This window comes from Schistocerca americana, chromosome 7 (assembly GCF_021461395.2).
Source record: "Schistocerca americana isolate TAMUIC-IGC-003095 chromosome 7, iqSchAmer2.1, whole genome shotgun sequence".
NCBI classification, from domain to species: Eukaryota; Metazoa; Arthropoda; class Insecta; order Orthoptera; family Acrididae; genus Schistocerca; species Schistocerca americana.
The window spans coordinates 300,950,292-300,967,527 of record NC_060125.1 but is presented as its reverse complement, the minus strand read 5'-3'; the positions used below and the strand labels follow the sequence as shown (position 1 = coordinate 300,967,527).

Sequence of the window (17,236 nt, the reverse complement as noted above, 5' to 3'; positions counted from 1 at the left end):
AAGGGTTCTTTTGTTTTATATGGGATTGTGTTTCACAGGTAGTATGTTTTATAAGGAAATGTGTTCAAAATTTGGCATTTCTGTTTCACATCACTAAGGAAGAACAACATCCAAACTGGTTTTCTATATTTCTTTTAAAGAACCTAAATTGTTGTCAGATAATTATTTAAAGAATAAGAGAGCAGATCCTTTCCAGCCTCTTGTCAAAAGTTCAACAGCCTATAAAACTGATTTTTCTGTGGAGATTTCCACAGTACATTATTTATACAAGATGCATCTAGAAAGTAATATATGTTTGTGCATTGTATAAAAACATTATGTGCAACCATTATTTATGCTTAAATTGATAGTCAGCTATCAGTGTGTTACATTCAAACAATGGAAAATAAGGGATACACACAAAATTCAAGCTTTCGCAACCAACGGTTGCTTCGTCAGGAAAGAGGTAAGGAGAGGGAAAGACGAAAGGATGTGGGTTTTAAGGGAGAGAGTAAGGAGTCATTCCAATCCCGGGAGCGGAAAGACTCACCTTAGGGGGAAAAAAGGACAGGTATACACTCGCACACACACACATATCCATCCACACATATACAGACACAAGCAGACATATTCAAACGCAAAGAGTTTGGGCAGAGATGTCAGTCGGGGCGGAAGTGCAGAGGCAAAGATGTTGTTGAATGACAGGTGAGGTATGAGTGGCGGCAACTTGAAATTAGCGGAGATTGAGGCCTGGTGGATAACGGGAAGAGAGGATATATTGAAGGGCAAGTTCCCATCTCCGGAGTTAGGATAGGTTGGTGTTGGTGGGAAGTATCCAGATAACCCGGACGGTGTAACACTGTGCCAAGATGTGCTGGCCGTGCACCAAGGCATGTTTAGCCACAGGGTGATCCTCATTACCAACAAACACTGTCTGCCTGTGTCCATTCATGCGAATGGACAGTTTGTTGCTGGTCATTCCCAAATAGAATACGTCACAGTGTAGGCAGATCAGTTGGTAAATCATGTGGGTGCTTTCACACGTGGCTCTGCCTTTGATCGTGTACACCTTCCGGGTTACAGGACTGGAGTAGGTGGTGGTGGGAAGGTGCATGGGACAGGTTTTACACCGGGGGCGGTTACATGGGTAGGAGCCAGAGGGTAGGGAAGGTGGTTTGGGGATTTCATAGGGATGAACTAAGAGGTTACGACGGTTAGGCGGACGGCGGAAAGACACTCTTGGTGGAGTGGGGAGGATTTCATGAAGGATGGATCTCATTTCAGGGCAGGATTTGAGGAAGTCGTATCCCTGCTGGAGAGCCACATTCAGAGTCTGATCCAGTCCCGGAAAGTATCCTGTCACAAGTGGGGCACTTTTGTGGTTCTTCTGTGGGAGGTTCTGGGTTTGAGGGGATGAGGAAGTGGCTCTGGTTATTTGCTTCTGTACTAGGTCGGGAGGGTAGTTGCGGGATGCGAAAGCTGTTATCAGGTTGTTGGTGTAATGGTTCAGGGATTCCGGACTGGAGCAGATTCGTTTGCCACGAAGACCTAGGCTGTAGGGAAGGGACCGTTTGATGTGGAATGGGTGGCAGCTGTCATAATGGAGGTACTGTTGCTTGTTGGTGGGTTTGATGTGGACAGACGTGTGAAGCTGGCCATTGGACAGATGGAGGTCAACATCAAAGAAAGTGGCATGGGATTTGGAATAGGACCAGGTGAATCTGATGGAACCAAAGGAGTTGAGGTTGGAGAGGAAATTCTGGAGTTCTTCTTCACTGTGAGTCCAGATCATGAAGATGTCATCAATAAATCTGTACCAAACTTTGGGTTGGGAGGCCTGGGTAACCAAGAAGGCTTCCTCTAAGCGACCCATGAATAGGTTGGCGTATGAGGGAGCCATCCTGGTACCCATGGCTGTTCCCTTTAATTGTTGGTATGTCTAGCCTTCAAAAGTGAAGAAGTTGTGGGTCAGGATGAAGCTGGCTAAGGTAATGAGGAAAGAGGTTTTAGGTAGGGTGGCAGGCGATCGGCATGAAAGGAAGTGCGCCATCGCAGCAAGGCCCTGGACGTGCGGAATATTTGTGTATAAGGAAGTGGCATCAATGGTTACAAGGATGGTTTCCGGGGGTAACAGATTGGGTAAGGATTCCAGGCATTCGAGAAAGTGGTTGGTGTTTTTGATGAAGGATGGGAGACTGCATGTAATGGGTTGAAGGTGTTGATCTACGTAGGCAGAGATACGTTCTGTGGGGGCTTGGTAACCAGCTACAATGGGGCGGCCGGGATGATTGGGTTTGTGAATTTTAGGAAGAAGGTAGAAGGTAGGGGTGCGGGGTGTCAGTGGGGTCAGGAGGTTGATGGAGTCAGGTGAAAGGTTTTGTAGGGGGCCTAAGGTTCTGAGGATTCCTTGAAGCTCCGCCTGGACATCAGGAATGGGATTACCTTGGCAAACTTTGTATGTGGTGTTGTCTGAAAGCTGACGCAGTCCCTCAGCCACATACTCCCGACGATCAAGTACCACGGTAGTGGAACCCTTGTCCGCCGGAAGAATGACGATGGATCGGTCAGCCTTTAGATCACGGATACCCTGGGCTTCAGCAGTGGTGATGTTGGGAGTAGGCTTAAGGTTTTTTAAGAAGGATTGAGAGGCAAGGCTGGAAGTCAGAAATTCCTGGAAGGTTTGGAGAGGGTGATTTTGAGGAAGTGGAGGTGGGTCCCGCTGTGACGGAGGACGGAACTGTTCCAGGCAGGGTTCAATTTGGATGGTCTCTTGGGAAGTTGGATCATTAGGAGTAGGATTAGGATCATTTTTCTTAGTGGCAAAGTGATATTTCCAGCAGAGAGTATGAGTGTAGGACAGTAAATCTTTGACGAGGGCTGTTTGGTTGAATCTGGGAGTGGGGCTGAAGATGAGGCCTTTGGATAGGACAGAGGTTGTGTATGTGCGGATGGATGTGTGTGTGTATGCAAGTGTATACCTGTCCTTTTTTCCTCCTAAGGTAAGTCTTTCCACTCCCGAGATTGGAATGACTCCTTACCCTCTCCCTTAAAACCCACATCCTTTCGTCTTTCCCTCTCCTTCCCTCTTTCCTGATGAGACAACAGTTTGTTGCGAAAGCTTGAATTTCATGTGTATGTTTGTGTTTGTTTGTGTGTCTATCGACCTGCCAGCACTTTCGTTCGGTAAGTCACATCATCTGTGTTTTTAGATATATTTTTCCCACGTGGAATGTTGAATGAAATGCCAAATTTATTTAATGAATACATGAAGAATTATTGTATTTCAAGTAATTGTTGTTATTATTGACTTCAGTGAACACATTTGGCATATTTCATACACCAGTGCTCATGCAATTGTTAGTCTTCTCCAGAACAGGAAAATTTATTCTAAACTGTTTGCTCACAAGATTGTAGATCAACCAAGAAAGAAGCATATTCGTGCGACATCAAAGTTTTTGGAACAGTACCATAAGGACACAACTTGTTGAAAGTAATAAACTTGCATTTTCTTATACCACACCTCACCGTAATTGGAGTGTTACAGACCTAACTAAATAAGTTTAAGACAGAAGCACCATTTTGAAGGCTAGTGGCATGTGGCTTGTGATTGACAAACAGCCCACTGAGTGTTTTCATTCTTCATAAGTCATCAAAGCCAGGTGATGGAATTTAGGAAAGGTAGGACTCGAATGCCTGTCCAATCATCGTGCTTTGCGTTTTCTGTCAGTCACTTTCAGCCATCATCAGGATGATCCATTAAATTATCCATGGCTACCTTCATTTTTAAAACAGTTCTTTTTGTAATATGACAGGTGCCTTGAATTTACATAGGTCTCTTTATAAATAGGTACTGTCAAAATTGTTTAATTAAAAATCACTAGTTTGCATTAATTGTAAAATTGTTACTTCTTTCAATATCCCCTTATACACTTCACATTTATGAAGCATGATTGCAAAAATTTACTGTCATTATAGAATCAGCAATGAGCAAGAGCAGTGAGGGTCAGTATAGTAACAACAGTTTCTCTTCCTCATTACTGTGTAGTAATGTTAGGGATTTATCTTCCAAAATGTAGACACTCTTTGATAGTCAATATGAAAGGAACAAAGTAAAATATCGTTACAATCCTTGCATGGGGGATGAAGATTATTTTATGCGTTTAAAGTGACCCCCATTAGCAGCTAGATAACTTTGATGTGCTGAACTGTTGACTGAACTATGGCTGTCAGTGGTGCCGGTGTGATAGCCACACAGGATGCCTTGATGGTTTGTTGTACCTTGTTTAGCGTAGCTGGCTTCTGTTAGTAAACTTCATTTTTCATGGCCCTCCATAGGTAGAAGTCAAGAAGCGTAGGGTCTGGAGACTGTGGTGGGTATTCAACAGTCCCTCTTTGACTTGTACATCACTCTGGTAGATTTTCATCCACGTAGGCTCTGACATCTCTATGGTAATGAGGCAGGGCATCATCTTGTTGTAGGTAAAATCTTTTATTTCCAAACACCTCTCAGAAGGCAGGTAAAATCGATGTTTTCAGCATATGAAGATACATCTCACCAGTTACGGTACCTTTAAAGAAGAATGGGCAAGTCAAACTGCATGATAACAAACCACACCACACATTAGCACTTGGTAGATTAACATGTTTGTCCACATGAATGTGAGGATTTTCAAGAGCCCAGTATATGCAATTGTGGCTGTTTGCAGTACTGTTCAGTTTGAATTGCATCTCGTCAGATCAGATAACCATCCAGCTGCAAAGGGGCTGGTGACCACAGATGTTAAGTCCCATAGTGTTCAGAGCCATTCGAAGTTTTAGCCATCCCTGCAAACTGTTCATCCTCGCGAAGTGTGCCTTCAAACTACTCGCAGTACTAGATCCTTCAATACGGGTTGTCCTCATTCATAGTGTGAAGCCATCTTGGAATGTACACTTTCCACTTTGCAGCCTTTATAAGTCATTGTAGGCTTGATTGACTTACCCCACTTTCATGTGCACCCTGCTTCACAGATTTTTGAGGTGATCCAGTAAAATGTTGCAACACAGCAGTGCAGGAAGCTGGACTTTTTGATGTTTTTGGTCAGCCAGACATTTCCTTACGCACATCCTGAACGGTACCTTTGGCTTCAAATTTATCCTGAATATGATGAATTGTACATGTTGTTGGTTGAGTTCTGTATACATTATGCCACTTAAAGGTTGTACCTCCATCATGTTTTCCCGACTTCCAGTACCACTTCAATACGATGGCCCGGTATTGCCCAAATGACAATCTTACATCATTCATTGCTGCTCTGTCATCTGCTGGAAATTGCACGTCAAGATCTTTGGAGAAAAGAATGGGCTACACTACCACACAAATATGTCTTCTGGTCCAAAGACATTAACTATCAAAGAGTGTCTACATTTTTCTGGACCCCTCTGTATTTACTAATCTCTTTTGCTAACCTTTTCAGCCGCTTTCTTCCTAAATAAACTCATTACTTCAGTCGCAGTCACCCAAAAATATGCTAATGCAAGAATAAAACATACCAACATATTAAAAAAAACACTAAATTTTTTGCAGGAATGGGATATTTGCTGGTGTCGAACTTGAGTATGACAGATTTAGTCGCCTTACAAGCTGGAGATGGGGAGAACTCAACGAAAGTTACGCATTTGACAGAGCTGGGCGTCTCAATCAAATTCGTTATGGTGATGGATCATCAATGATTTACGCATTCAAGGATATGTTTAGCAGCCTGGTATGGAAACTGAGTTACTTGTTTTTTATGTATTTCACAAAGAGCTTAAAAATTTTAATGTGATATATATAAAGTAATAAAAAAAAGATATAAAATTTGCATTACATAATTATACACTATTATAAATTTACTAAATATATAATTAATCTGTTTTCATTTTCTTCACAGCCACTGAAAGTCACAACACCACGAGGAAGTGACTACTTGCTGCAGTATGATGAAGCCGGAGCACTGCAATCACTTACAACACCCAGAGGCCATATCCATGCCTTTTCTTTACAGACATCCCTTGGATTCTTCAAATATCAGTATTTCTCACCAATGAATCGGCACCCATATGAAATTTTATACAATGATGATGGCCAGATTCTAGCAAAAGTTTACCCACATCAGTCTGGTAAAGTTGCCTATGTGTACGATCAGAGCGGCAAACTTGAAACAGTTCTTGCAGGTCTGTCATCTATCCATTACAATTACCAAGAAACTACGAGTTTGGTGAAAAGTATTGACATTGTGGAACCAAACTTTGAACTGAAACAAGAATATCGCTACCATGCTGGAATTTTGAAAGATGAAAGACTTAAATTTGGCAGTAAAAGTGGACTGGACAATGCACATTTTCGTTATCAATATGATGGCAATGCAAGAATATCAGGCATTGATGTTGAAATAAATGGAAAAGAGCTTCCACAGTTGAGATTGAAATACAATCAAAATTTGGGCATGCTTGAAGGAGTGACAGATCTGCGTATTTACAGGAACACTTTCAATCGCTCTGTGATGCAGGATACAAGTAAACAGTTTTTCAGCATCACTGATTATGACAATCATGGAAGGATAAAGTCAATACTTATAAACATTAAAACATTTGATGTTTACAGAATGGAACTAGAGTATGACAACCGGAACAGGATTAAGGCACAAAAATTTACAATTGGACGAGTTACTATCACAGACAAAGTTACTTACAACGCAGATGGACATGTAATGGAAGTTGTAGGTGACAGTAACTGGAAATATGTTTATGATGAAAATGGCAATGTTATTGGTGTAATTGAACAAGGAGAAAAGATCTCACTTGGTTATGACAGTGGAGACAGAGTTGTGCAGTATGGCGATGTTGAATTCAACAGCTATGATGGTCGAGGATTTGTTGTGAGGAGAGGGGAACAGAAATATCGCTATAATTCACGAGCCCAATTAATCCACGCGTTTGAAAGAGATAAATTTCAAACATGGTACTTTTATGACGATAGAGGAAGAATGGTGTCTTGGCATGACGAACGAGGCAATGTTACTCAGTATTTCTATGCAAATCCAAGCACACCAGATCTAATTTCTCATGTTCATTTTCCGAAATCTGGACGCACATTCAGATTACTTTATGATGAACGACAAATTCTAATAACCGTTGAAACATCAGAACAGCGCTTTTATGTTGCTTCAGATCAAAATGGTTCTCCTCTAGCACTGTATGACACAAATGGAAACATAATTAAGGAAATTAGACGTACACCATTTGGAAAAGTAACCAAGGATTCAAATCCAGACTTCTACCTTCCTGTAGACTTCCATGGTGGCCTTTTTGACCCAAATACTGGTCTTGTGTACATAAAGAAGAGACTTTATGATCCAGTTGTTGGCCAGTGGATGACTCCAGCGTGGGAAGAAATGGCAAACCAACTCACAACACCAACTGATATTTTCATCTACAGGTTTAACAACAATGACCCGATTAATCCCAGGCATGTCATCAATTACATGACAGGTAAGTGACAATGCAATTTATTTATTAATTTATTAGTTTTCTCAACTGAATTTTCCTTTGATTCAAAACAATTACTAATGCACTAGTAAATAAAGTTTCGATAATTCCCTGGAATAAAATCGGAAAAGAAATCTAGCATTATGCTTAACTAATGTGTAGCTACAATAATGAGATCCATAATTTATTTAAAAAATCCTAACTTGCTTAGCAAGTTGTGCAATAATCAGATATTAGGAAACAATGAACCGGAAAACAAACTTGACACCTTAGATATGCAGACTACCATAAAACAAATGTACTGTTACATTCTTAGAGTGTAGTTGCAGCAATACATGCAGTTTTTTGTTATCTATAGTAAGTTTTTCAGAAATAAAACTACATAGGTTTAGAAGTTGCAACAAGCCCATCATTCATGTACAAGCTATTTAATATCGGCACACACACATGTATCTGTTGATTCATATGAAACTGTTTCATTAGTTTACAATATATTTCCCATATTGATTCCTGATATGGATGTTTTACTTCCAGTGAAAGCTGTAACTGCATAACAAAATGTTTTACAAAACAATTTCTGTTGCCTTATAATCGAAAACTGGTTGTCATGTAGAACCTCCTTACTCTTTCCCCTAAAAAAGTAAAGTAAAATAAAATAAGAAATAAAGTTAAGTAATAATTGTTATGGTTTTTTATTTTTTCTTTACTAGATCTAATTGTTATTACTGATGTAAAAAAATATTTAATTAGTTTTTATTAGTTGTTAAAATAAAAACTATATTCCAAAATACTTTTTATTTTCAGATCTTCCAAGTTGGTTAAAACTTTATGGTTACGACATCGACAGTATGCTTGGATCATCCTACACAGCTCGCACAGTATACCAACCACAAGCAATGGTCACTTCACGCCAACTGTCCCCTGAATTTGGTGTAATGTCTGGATTGCAATGCATTGTGGACAGAGTGAACGAAAAATTCCGGGACTTAGGTTTTGTTCCCAAGCCACTGCTGAAAATGGAGCCAAAGACAAGAAACTTACTCCCAAGAGTAGCGTACAGAAGAGCTGTGTTTGGAGAAGGTGTTCTCATCTCTCGTGTGTCGGGTCGTGCTATTGTCAGTGTTGTTGAAGGCGTCAATAGCGTTGTGCAGGATGTTGTGACATCAGTTTTCAACAATTCTTACTTTCTTGATCTGCATTTCAGTCTTCATGATCAAGATGTGTTTTATTTTGTCAAAGACAATATCTTGAAGATAAGAGATGACCAAGAAGAACTGCGAAGGTTAGGTGGTATGTTCAATATCTCAGCACATGAATCAGCAGAACATGGTACTAGTGGCACTAAGGAACTGAGACTTCACAATCCTGATGCTGCAGTCTTTATTAGGTATGGTGCAGATCCAGAACAAGAAAGACATCGAATACTGAAACATGCCCATAAGAGAGCTGTGGAGAGAGCATGGGAACTAGAGAAACAACTTGTTGCTGCCGGCTTCCAGGGTCGTGGTGATTGGACTGAAGAAGAAAAGGAAGATTTAGTACTGCATGGACGAGTGGATGGCTATGAGGGAGTTGATATTCATAGTGTACACCGCTACCCACAACTTGCTGATGATCCTGGAAATGTAGCTTTCCGTCGAGATACAAAACGTAAACGACGGAAGAGTGGAAATCGCAGGTTACGCTGGCACAGGCATGACTCGTGATGTACAAAATATCCACAATCATCAATTCCTTTAAACATCGGCACTTAATGCTTGGTGTTATGACCACCAGTCTTGAAAGTCAGACAACACAAACAGACACTCTACATCTTAAGTCACAAGTGAAAGGGTCTGTCTTTTTTTTTTTTCAGTTTGTTTACAATAATACATTAGTTTGGAAGCCAGTAGTGCAGTGGTACATTTATTTTGTTCCAACTTGAAGATTCATCAAACTACTGCAGTTATGTGAAACCCCTTGCTACCTGCCCCCCCCCCCCCCCCAATCGTACCTTGCATCTTATTGGGATGGTCAAGTAAAAAATCCATGACAGTGACCACAAGCTGATCCCCCTGAAAAACTCTAATATCACAAAACTTTTGTAGTGCCAGGATAGAAAATACAAACTCATCCACGAAGATGTTAATGATACACCCATTTAAGAAAAAATGACCTTTCGTAATGCCACAAGTAATTGGGACACTTAATAAAGCTGAGGTCAGTTATTACCATACTTGAAAATTTTGTCCATATTTTCCATATTCAACCACTAGTCATTTCACAGTTCACTTTTTGTAACCAACAGGCATTATGATCAAACTTTAATTGTTGCTAAATGAATAGCTTAGGACTAAGCAGACACTGTTGAATAGCATGTGTGTGAATTTCACAGAAGTAATATGTATTTTTAAATAAGGCTGTTGATGATTTTGTGTGCAAGAACTTTAATATGTGCGACACATGGAGTATAATGGTATTCAAATCACGTTAGAAAAAAAGCAATATTCCATGTATGACTGAAAAACAAATAATTGTACAGACTGGAAGGAACATTTTTTGAGACTGTAAATATGTTAAAGTTATTTTTTATTTATGGACATGGTGGACATTTTAACACCATTATTGCATTTTTATGAGCCCTTTTCTTGCAGATCACGGCATACTAAACATTAAATAATTTGGAATCTCACAATGGCAATTGTTAATCGCATTTTTTAAAAAAATGAATGTATAGGCCTACAACATTAACACAATTAAGAAGACTGGTTACGAGTGATTTTATGTAAGGTGAAAGTGTTTCGTACTTATGCAGGCTGGATTGCAAAAGCAGGAATCACTGTGTCTTGTGGTGTAAAATAAATATTATGCTGACATGCAGAAACAGGGTAGATGTTGATGCAGGAGGAACAAAATTAAATGTGGTGCAAAATATAAACACTGTGAGTTCCTCAAATATGCATAAATTGTCTGCAAGATTTAACACAACATGACGTGCAATGAGAATACTTCAGGCATGTACATTTGATAGCAAGCTGTTAATAGTGAGGTTGTGGAATATATCCACATACAAAGACTTCAAGGAAGAAAGTGGAACTGTTCCTCATTGTGCTTATGTCTCTGCAATATATAGACAACGGAAACTTTCAGTGTCTGTGATTTTTTGCATTGCACTAGAAATATTGTAGAACTGACTCAACTGCAAAATTTCATAGTGAGACATTGTTTTCCTTGAATGGTTTCCTCAGTGCTGTTAAAGTTGTTTTTGTTGTAAGGAGGAAATAATGCTGGCATTTGTCTAGCCGCAACAGTGACATTTAGGTTACAGAGCTTGTATGTGCTCTAGTATGAATATGAAGAGGCTTAAGCCTTTTATTTTCTACTGTGTATCCATAAAAGCTTCTGCCTTTGGTGCTTAATAATGTGACAGATATGTCTCTTATTGTCATTTCAGTGAATTTTTATCACTGTTTTAATGTGAAATTAATTAATAAATCTTATATGCTAATGTTTTCTTGTAAGTGAAATTTTCGAAAGTTTTCATTTAATGTGTATTATAAAAAATTATATGTACCTTTCATTGTAGATGTTTGATTACGAATTTTTATTTGTCACTTTATGCCCCTATATTTTATTTTTTTAAATGTATCACACTATAATTGTTTGTCAAAAGCAAAACTATATATATACATATGTAATGTTCTGTACAGTCACATGCATGCCCTTTGATTCTCATATGTAAATATATAAAGAAGAGCGCGTGAAGAGTGTGGCGCTTTATGCCATGGTGAAGACAAGATATTTTTTCAGAGGTTTTTACCTGACTAAGAAGGAAGCAATACTTAATAACTTGTAAGTCTCATTTATAAAAACTGTGCAATTCTTATTATGTAACAGGCATCCGAGACAATGCACAAAGGCCTTGGACTGCAACAATAGAAGGCCTGTGAGTGGGTCCACGGATTCCTTTGTCTTTAGAACTGTTTATTACTAAGCAGAAATGGGATACTGATTCCTACCCAATGTTGTACTTGTTTGGCCTATGCCCTTGTGTATAGGAAAAGTAATAGCTGAGTGTACTGTATGTTCACTTGGACAAATCTGCATACTAACTGTACATAGACCTTATTATTAATTAAAAAGATGAAAGAAATTTAAACAGTTGACTTGAAAATAATTCCTCCATCTCCTTGGTGTTTTATTTTCTAACAGGTCATGAAGACTGATGACAGAACAGTGAACTACATTTATCCACATCAAATTTCTGTTCTGAAGAAGCAAATTAAAACATTTATCTCTGTCAAATTTCTGTTCTATACCAGCACATAAAAAACTGTTCCATCTTATCCTACACTTCTACATCTACATCCATACTCTGCAAGCCACCTGACGGTGTGTGGCGGAGGGTCGTAACTGCACAGTCCTCCCACCCCTCTTACACATGACAATTAATAGAGCATGATCTGAATAACTGAAAACAAACAAACTAAACTTTCTGCCAGACTCTGTTTTCATTAAATGCTCATGCCATACAGTTATTCAGTTAATAGAAAAGGAAATTGCTACATTATTAAGAAGTCACACATTTAGAATAAAACCAAACTTGTATAGAAATAATGATGATAAATGTAAATCAATAACATGACTTTGCAAGAGTATCACTGAATGTTATTATAGTATCAATGGTATAAATAACAGGATAAAGACAAAACTGTGCATTTTGAAAATGAAAATTTATTTTCCTTGACACTATCAAGATGGACTATGTGGCCTTGAAGCCATTGCTTTGGTCAGGCTGCATGCACTAACGTCTATAAGGGGCAATCAAACAGTCGAGAACATTGCTGCAGCATATACACAACATAGTCTGACTCTATTGTGGATAGATAAGCACCAATATGTAGGCATGGGGCTAGTGTGACATTCATGTCTTTCTGACATCCATGTGGTAAATACAGAAACGTGAACTATGGCGGTGTTGTTATCAAATGCATCCAAACAGGAACACTGTGCTGTTATTTTTTTTTCTTGACTGCTGAAGGACAGACACTGGTAAACATCCATTGAAGAATGTGTGTGGAGCAGCATGTCTGTCAAAAACCGCCGTTGTGGAAAGGCGCACCAAGTTCCATGCTGGTCACAGTTTGACATAAGACGCCCGTCGATCTGGGAAGGCACCCTCACACATTATGGATGCTTGAGCACCTGCCCTAGAGTCCTGATCTCTCTCCATGTGATTAACATGCCTTTGGCTTCCTAAAAAAGGCACTGAAGGGTAGACAATTTCTGTCACGGAGAGGATGTGCAGCAGGCACTACTTCACACGCTGGACACGGCATTTTACCGAACAGTTGTCTTCACCTTGGTGTGTCACTGGGATGATTGCCTTAATGATCAGGACGATTTTGCCTGATTGGCATACCTATTCTGGACTGTGCTATCTTCAAATAGAAACTTTTTATCCCTCCTTATACATACAGAAGATATCTTACATAGCATAGACTGATTCAGCTATATACACTACAAGTAAATATAGTGACAGGAAATTCTCTACAGAAGAAAAAAGTAATCTGAGGATAATCAACCACTCGTCATAAGGAAGCAGTATAAAACTACAGTGTAGAAAGAAGTAGAGAGATTCTTTTGAGGGATAATGATGAAAAAAATCAGCACTTTCTAGGAATTAACAAAAGTTATTTGATACCACTTTGCCAACTCACAACAAAACTGTCATCCTTCAATCTAACATAGACATTGGGCTACACTACAGATCAGTATATCATCACATCAAAGATTCTGTAATCATGTTTGTTTCCTTTGCCAACTCATAACCAAATTGTCACCTTCTAACCTACACTAGTCGTTGGGGTACACTACATTTCAGTCTGCAACCACAACCTACATGTCAAAAACTAATATAAATGTAGAAGAAATGTCTGTGTTCCAGTCTCTTTCTGTTTGCGCACTGTGATGTCACATGCCACATCATCATAAGGTTATGGGATAAAGCCAACATCCGGTGTTGGTAGGTTCAACATCTCAGTTGTTTTGTGGTAAATGTTGCCTGTCAAGCAATTTTTTGCATTATCTGACAAAGGCTGACACATTTACTGTTTTGTAATATCAGACAATATTACTATATCCTAGGATTTTCTGGAATATACAGGAAGTGTGCACAGAAACAGCTACACGAAAAATCCGTGCAATATGCACATTTATCTATGCATAAAAGCTGACTTCAATATTTTCCTTTGTGTGAGACCAAATGTACAAGATTCATGTGCTGATTTGAAGTTTTAGATTTGCACATTTTACTGTTCCCATTGCCTCTGCACAATCTTTCGTTTGATCGTGTCAGTTCTCATTTGTTTTGTGATATGTTGCAAAATTTTGAACATTTCTGAGTGCCGTGATAGTCATTTGTAGGCTTGAACTTAATTGTGCTCTTTTAAAATATATGAGGACAGTAGGCTTGTCCTTGTACAAAACAGTCATTCTCTTATTTCATTGTAGAATTATGTGAGAAATAGAATTTTTTGAGAATTTTCCGACACTTAATGAAACTATATTTTCATAAATTACCAAAATGATTGTTCTGAATACATAACTTATTTCATAGCAAATCAGCATTTGTGGTTCACAGTTCTTCTAAAGAATTTCAATGCAAATAAATGTACGATTTTGAGAATTTTCAGAAACTAGCATTATCCTGGCATAATCTACAAGCAATCTGTAGTAAATCAGTGTTTGTGATTTAGTTACTGTAGCAGATATTCTAACTAACATATTGTGTTACATCTAGTTTTCCTCTAAAGAGCAGTAGCCCTATATATTATATGCATTTATCATAAATTAACTGTTTTTGAGTTTGCTAGTGGCTATAGTTAATCTCAAAACATTTTAGGAAACTAGTAATTTTTACCACAGGTTTTTGTGTTGTCTTAATAGAAATCTTGTTTTGTATATTTACATCAATTCTTGCAGGGAATTAGCAACTTTTTAGCTCAACAGATTGAAAGATAATCAGTGGGCTTAATTTAAAGTTATTTGTTCACTGGCTTATAACATATTGTAGCAGCCAAAATGCAGCCACATTGTGAATGCTGTTCTGAAACACAGGATGAGTTGGTCAACAATTGTAATCAGGTGTCCTGACTACTGTCAAATGATTGGCAGCTGCTGTGAACTGTTATGTTGGAAAAGCTCCCAAGAGTTGTGTATCTGTGATGCCTGTATCAGAGGTACCTCAAGTACTATCCTATCCTGTTGATTCTGTCTCCCCAGCAGAAAGTGTAGGATCTGTCATTACTCGTCCACTTGACTGTGAGTGACGTGTCGGTGGTAGATCTAGGTGTCCTGTATGGGGTGGATGGGGACCAGGGAGGACTCAGGGTGTTGTACCGAACCCCCTAGCCAACAAGTTTGAGGTACTTTCTTTCACTGAAATCAAAACTGAGCCAATGGAATTCACTTCACTTGTTTTGAGGAAACTGTTTTGTCAGATGCCAAGAGGAGACAAATGTGAAAAGGTAAGGGCCTATTAATCGTCAGCAGTTCAAAAGTACAATACCCCTTTTAGGGAAATGGCAGCAAGGGATAGGAAAGGACACCAGGTGCACTCAGTGTGTATACCTGGGGACGACATTCAAATGTTGAAGAAGTTATTCCGGCAGCCATTAGGGGAACATGATGCAACCAACTGTAGACTGTGGCACATGTTGGAACAAATAGACTCTTGAGGTCACACTTGGGTCATACTAGCAACTGGCAGAGAAGGTTGAGAAGACCAGTCTTGTGCATGGAGTTTCAACAAAGCTCACAATTTGCAGCATTGCCCCCTGAACAATCGTGGCCCTTTGGTTCTTAGTTGAGTGGAAGGACTGAACCACAGACTTCGAAAGTTCTGTGACAAGCTAGGTTGCAACTTTCTAGACTTGTGTCATAGGGTTGAGAACAGTAGTGTCCCCCTAGATCGGTCAGGCGTGCATTACACATCAGAGGCTGCTATTCAGGTAGCTGACTGTGTGTGAGGTGCATACAAGGGCTTTTTATATTAGGTGACTCTTAATCCAATCTAGATAACAATAGTGTAGGAAACCCAGAAGTATCAGCATAAGACCAAAAGAAATGCTTCCCATAGGTGAAAGTATTAAAATCCTAATAGTAAACTGTCAGAGCATTCGCAACAAAGTGCCAGAGTTTGGAGCACTCATGAAATGCAGTACAGCTCACATAACACTTTGTACAAAAAGCTTGTTGAAACCTGAAATTTATAGCAGTGAGATTTTTAGGGAAAATTTGTGTGCATATCAAAAGGATTGGGAAATAGTGGTGGTGTATTTGTTGCAGTAGACCATAATCTCAAATCCACTGTGATAGAGACTGAAGCTGCATGTGAGATTATTTGGGCAAGACTCAGTATCAGGGGTGGGCATAAAATGGTAATTGGCTCCTTCTATTGCCGACCAGACTCACCTCCTCATGTAGCCAAAAATTTTAGGGAAAACCTCAGTTCACTTTAAAAAAAGTTCCATCAGTGGAGACATTAATCATCCAACAATTTAACTGGGAAAATTACAGTTTTGGTAATGGTGGGCATGATAAGACATCCTGTGAAACTTTAATAAATGCCTCCTCTGCAAATTTCCTAGAACAGACAGTTAAGAACACCACTCATGATGGAAATATATTCGATCTAATGGCAACAAATAGACCAGACCTCTATGAGGATATCCACATCAAACCAATATCAGTGATCATGATGCAGTTGTGGCAACAATGATTACCAAAGTACAAAGGACATCTAAACCAAGCAGTTTTTGTAAACTATATAAAAAGTAAGCAGTGTCATATCTCAGTGAGGAACTTGAAACTTTCAGCACAGGTCAGGAGATTGTAGAGGAACTATGGCTAAGTTGAAAAGAATAGCTGACCATTCACTGGATAGATATGTACCAAGTAGAACAGTTCATAATAGGTAGAGAGATGCTGAATGATACGCATTTGACTGTCAAGTGAGCAATGCATGATGCATTCAGTGACTACCATAGCAAAATATTGTCAAATGATATTTCACAAAACCCAAAGAAATTCTGATCGTATGTAAAGCCTGTTGGTGGCACAAAAATTAATGTCAAGTCCCTTGCGAATGAGATAGGAACTGAAATTGAGGGTAGCAAAGCAAAAGCTGAAATGCTTAACTCTGTTTTCAAATGCTCCCCTACAAAGAATAATTGCCCCAATTTAATCTTTGTACCACTGAAAAGATGAATGTAATAAATATTAGTGTCACTGGTGTTGAGAAATAGCTGAAATGGTAAAAATTGAACAAACCTCCAGGTCCCAATTGAATCCCTGTAAGATTCTAAACAAATTTGTGCCCGAGTTAGCTCCATTTCTAACTATAACTTATCATAGATCCCTTGAACAAAAACCCATGTCCAGTTCTTGGAAAAACGCACAGGTCATACCTGTCTACAGGAAGAGTAGTATAAGTGATCCACAAAACTTCTCTCCGATATCCTTGACAGCAATTTGTTGTAGAATCTTAGAACATGTTCTGAGCTCAAACATAATGAAGTATCTTGAACACAATGACTTCCTCAATGCCAGCCAGCATGGATTCTGAAAACATCAATCATGTGAAACCCGACTCACATTTTTCTCACACGACATACTGAAAGCTTTGGATCAGGGCAGTCAGGTAAATGCAGTATTTCTTGATTTCTGGAAAGTATTTAACTCAATACCCCATGAATCAGTACCCCAC

At 39.0% G+C, this 17,236-nt stretch overlaps 1 protein-coding gene across 1 annotated transcript in view; it reads left to right on the top strand.

The window, feature by feature from the left end:
* The window catches only part of LOC124622892 (teneurin-m), a 119,166-nt gene extending 107,540 nt beyond the window's left edge, over positions 1 to 11,626 (top strand). The window contains exons 23-25 of the mRNA XM_047148682.1: positions 5,546 to 5,723; positions 5,892 to 7,491; positions 8,293 to 11,626. Coding sequence (XP_047004638.1) covers positions 5,546 to 5,723; positions 5,892 to 7,491; positions 8,293 to 9,194 — 2,680 coding nt within the window. The 3' untranslated portion in view covers positions 9,195 to 11,626. The remainder of the gene's footprint in view (positions 1 to 5,545; positions 5,724 to 5,891; positions 7,492 to 8,292) is intronic.
* Positions 11,627 to 17,236: the final 5,610 nt, after the last annotated feature.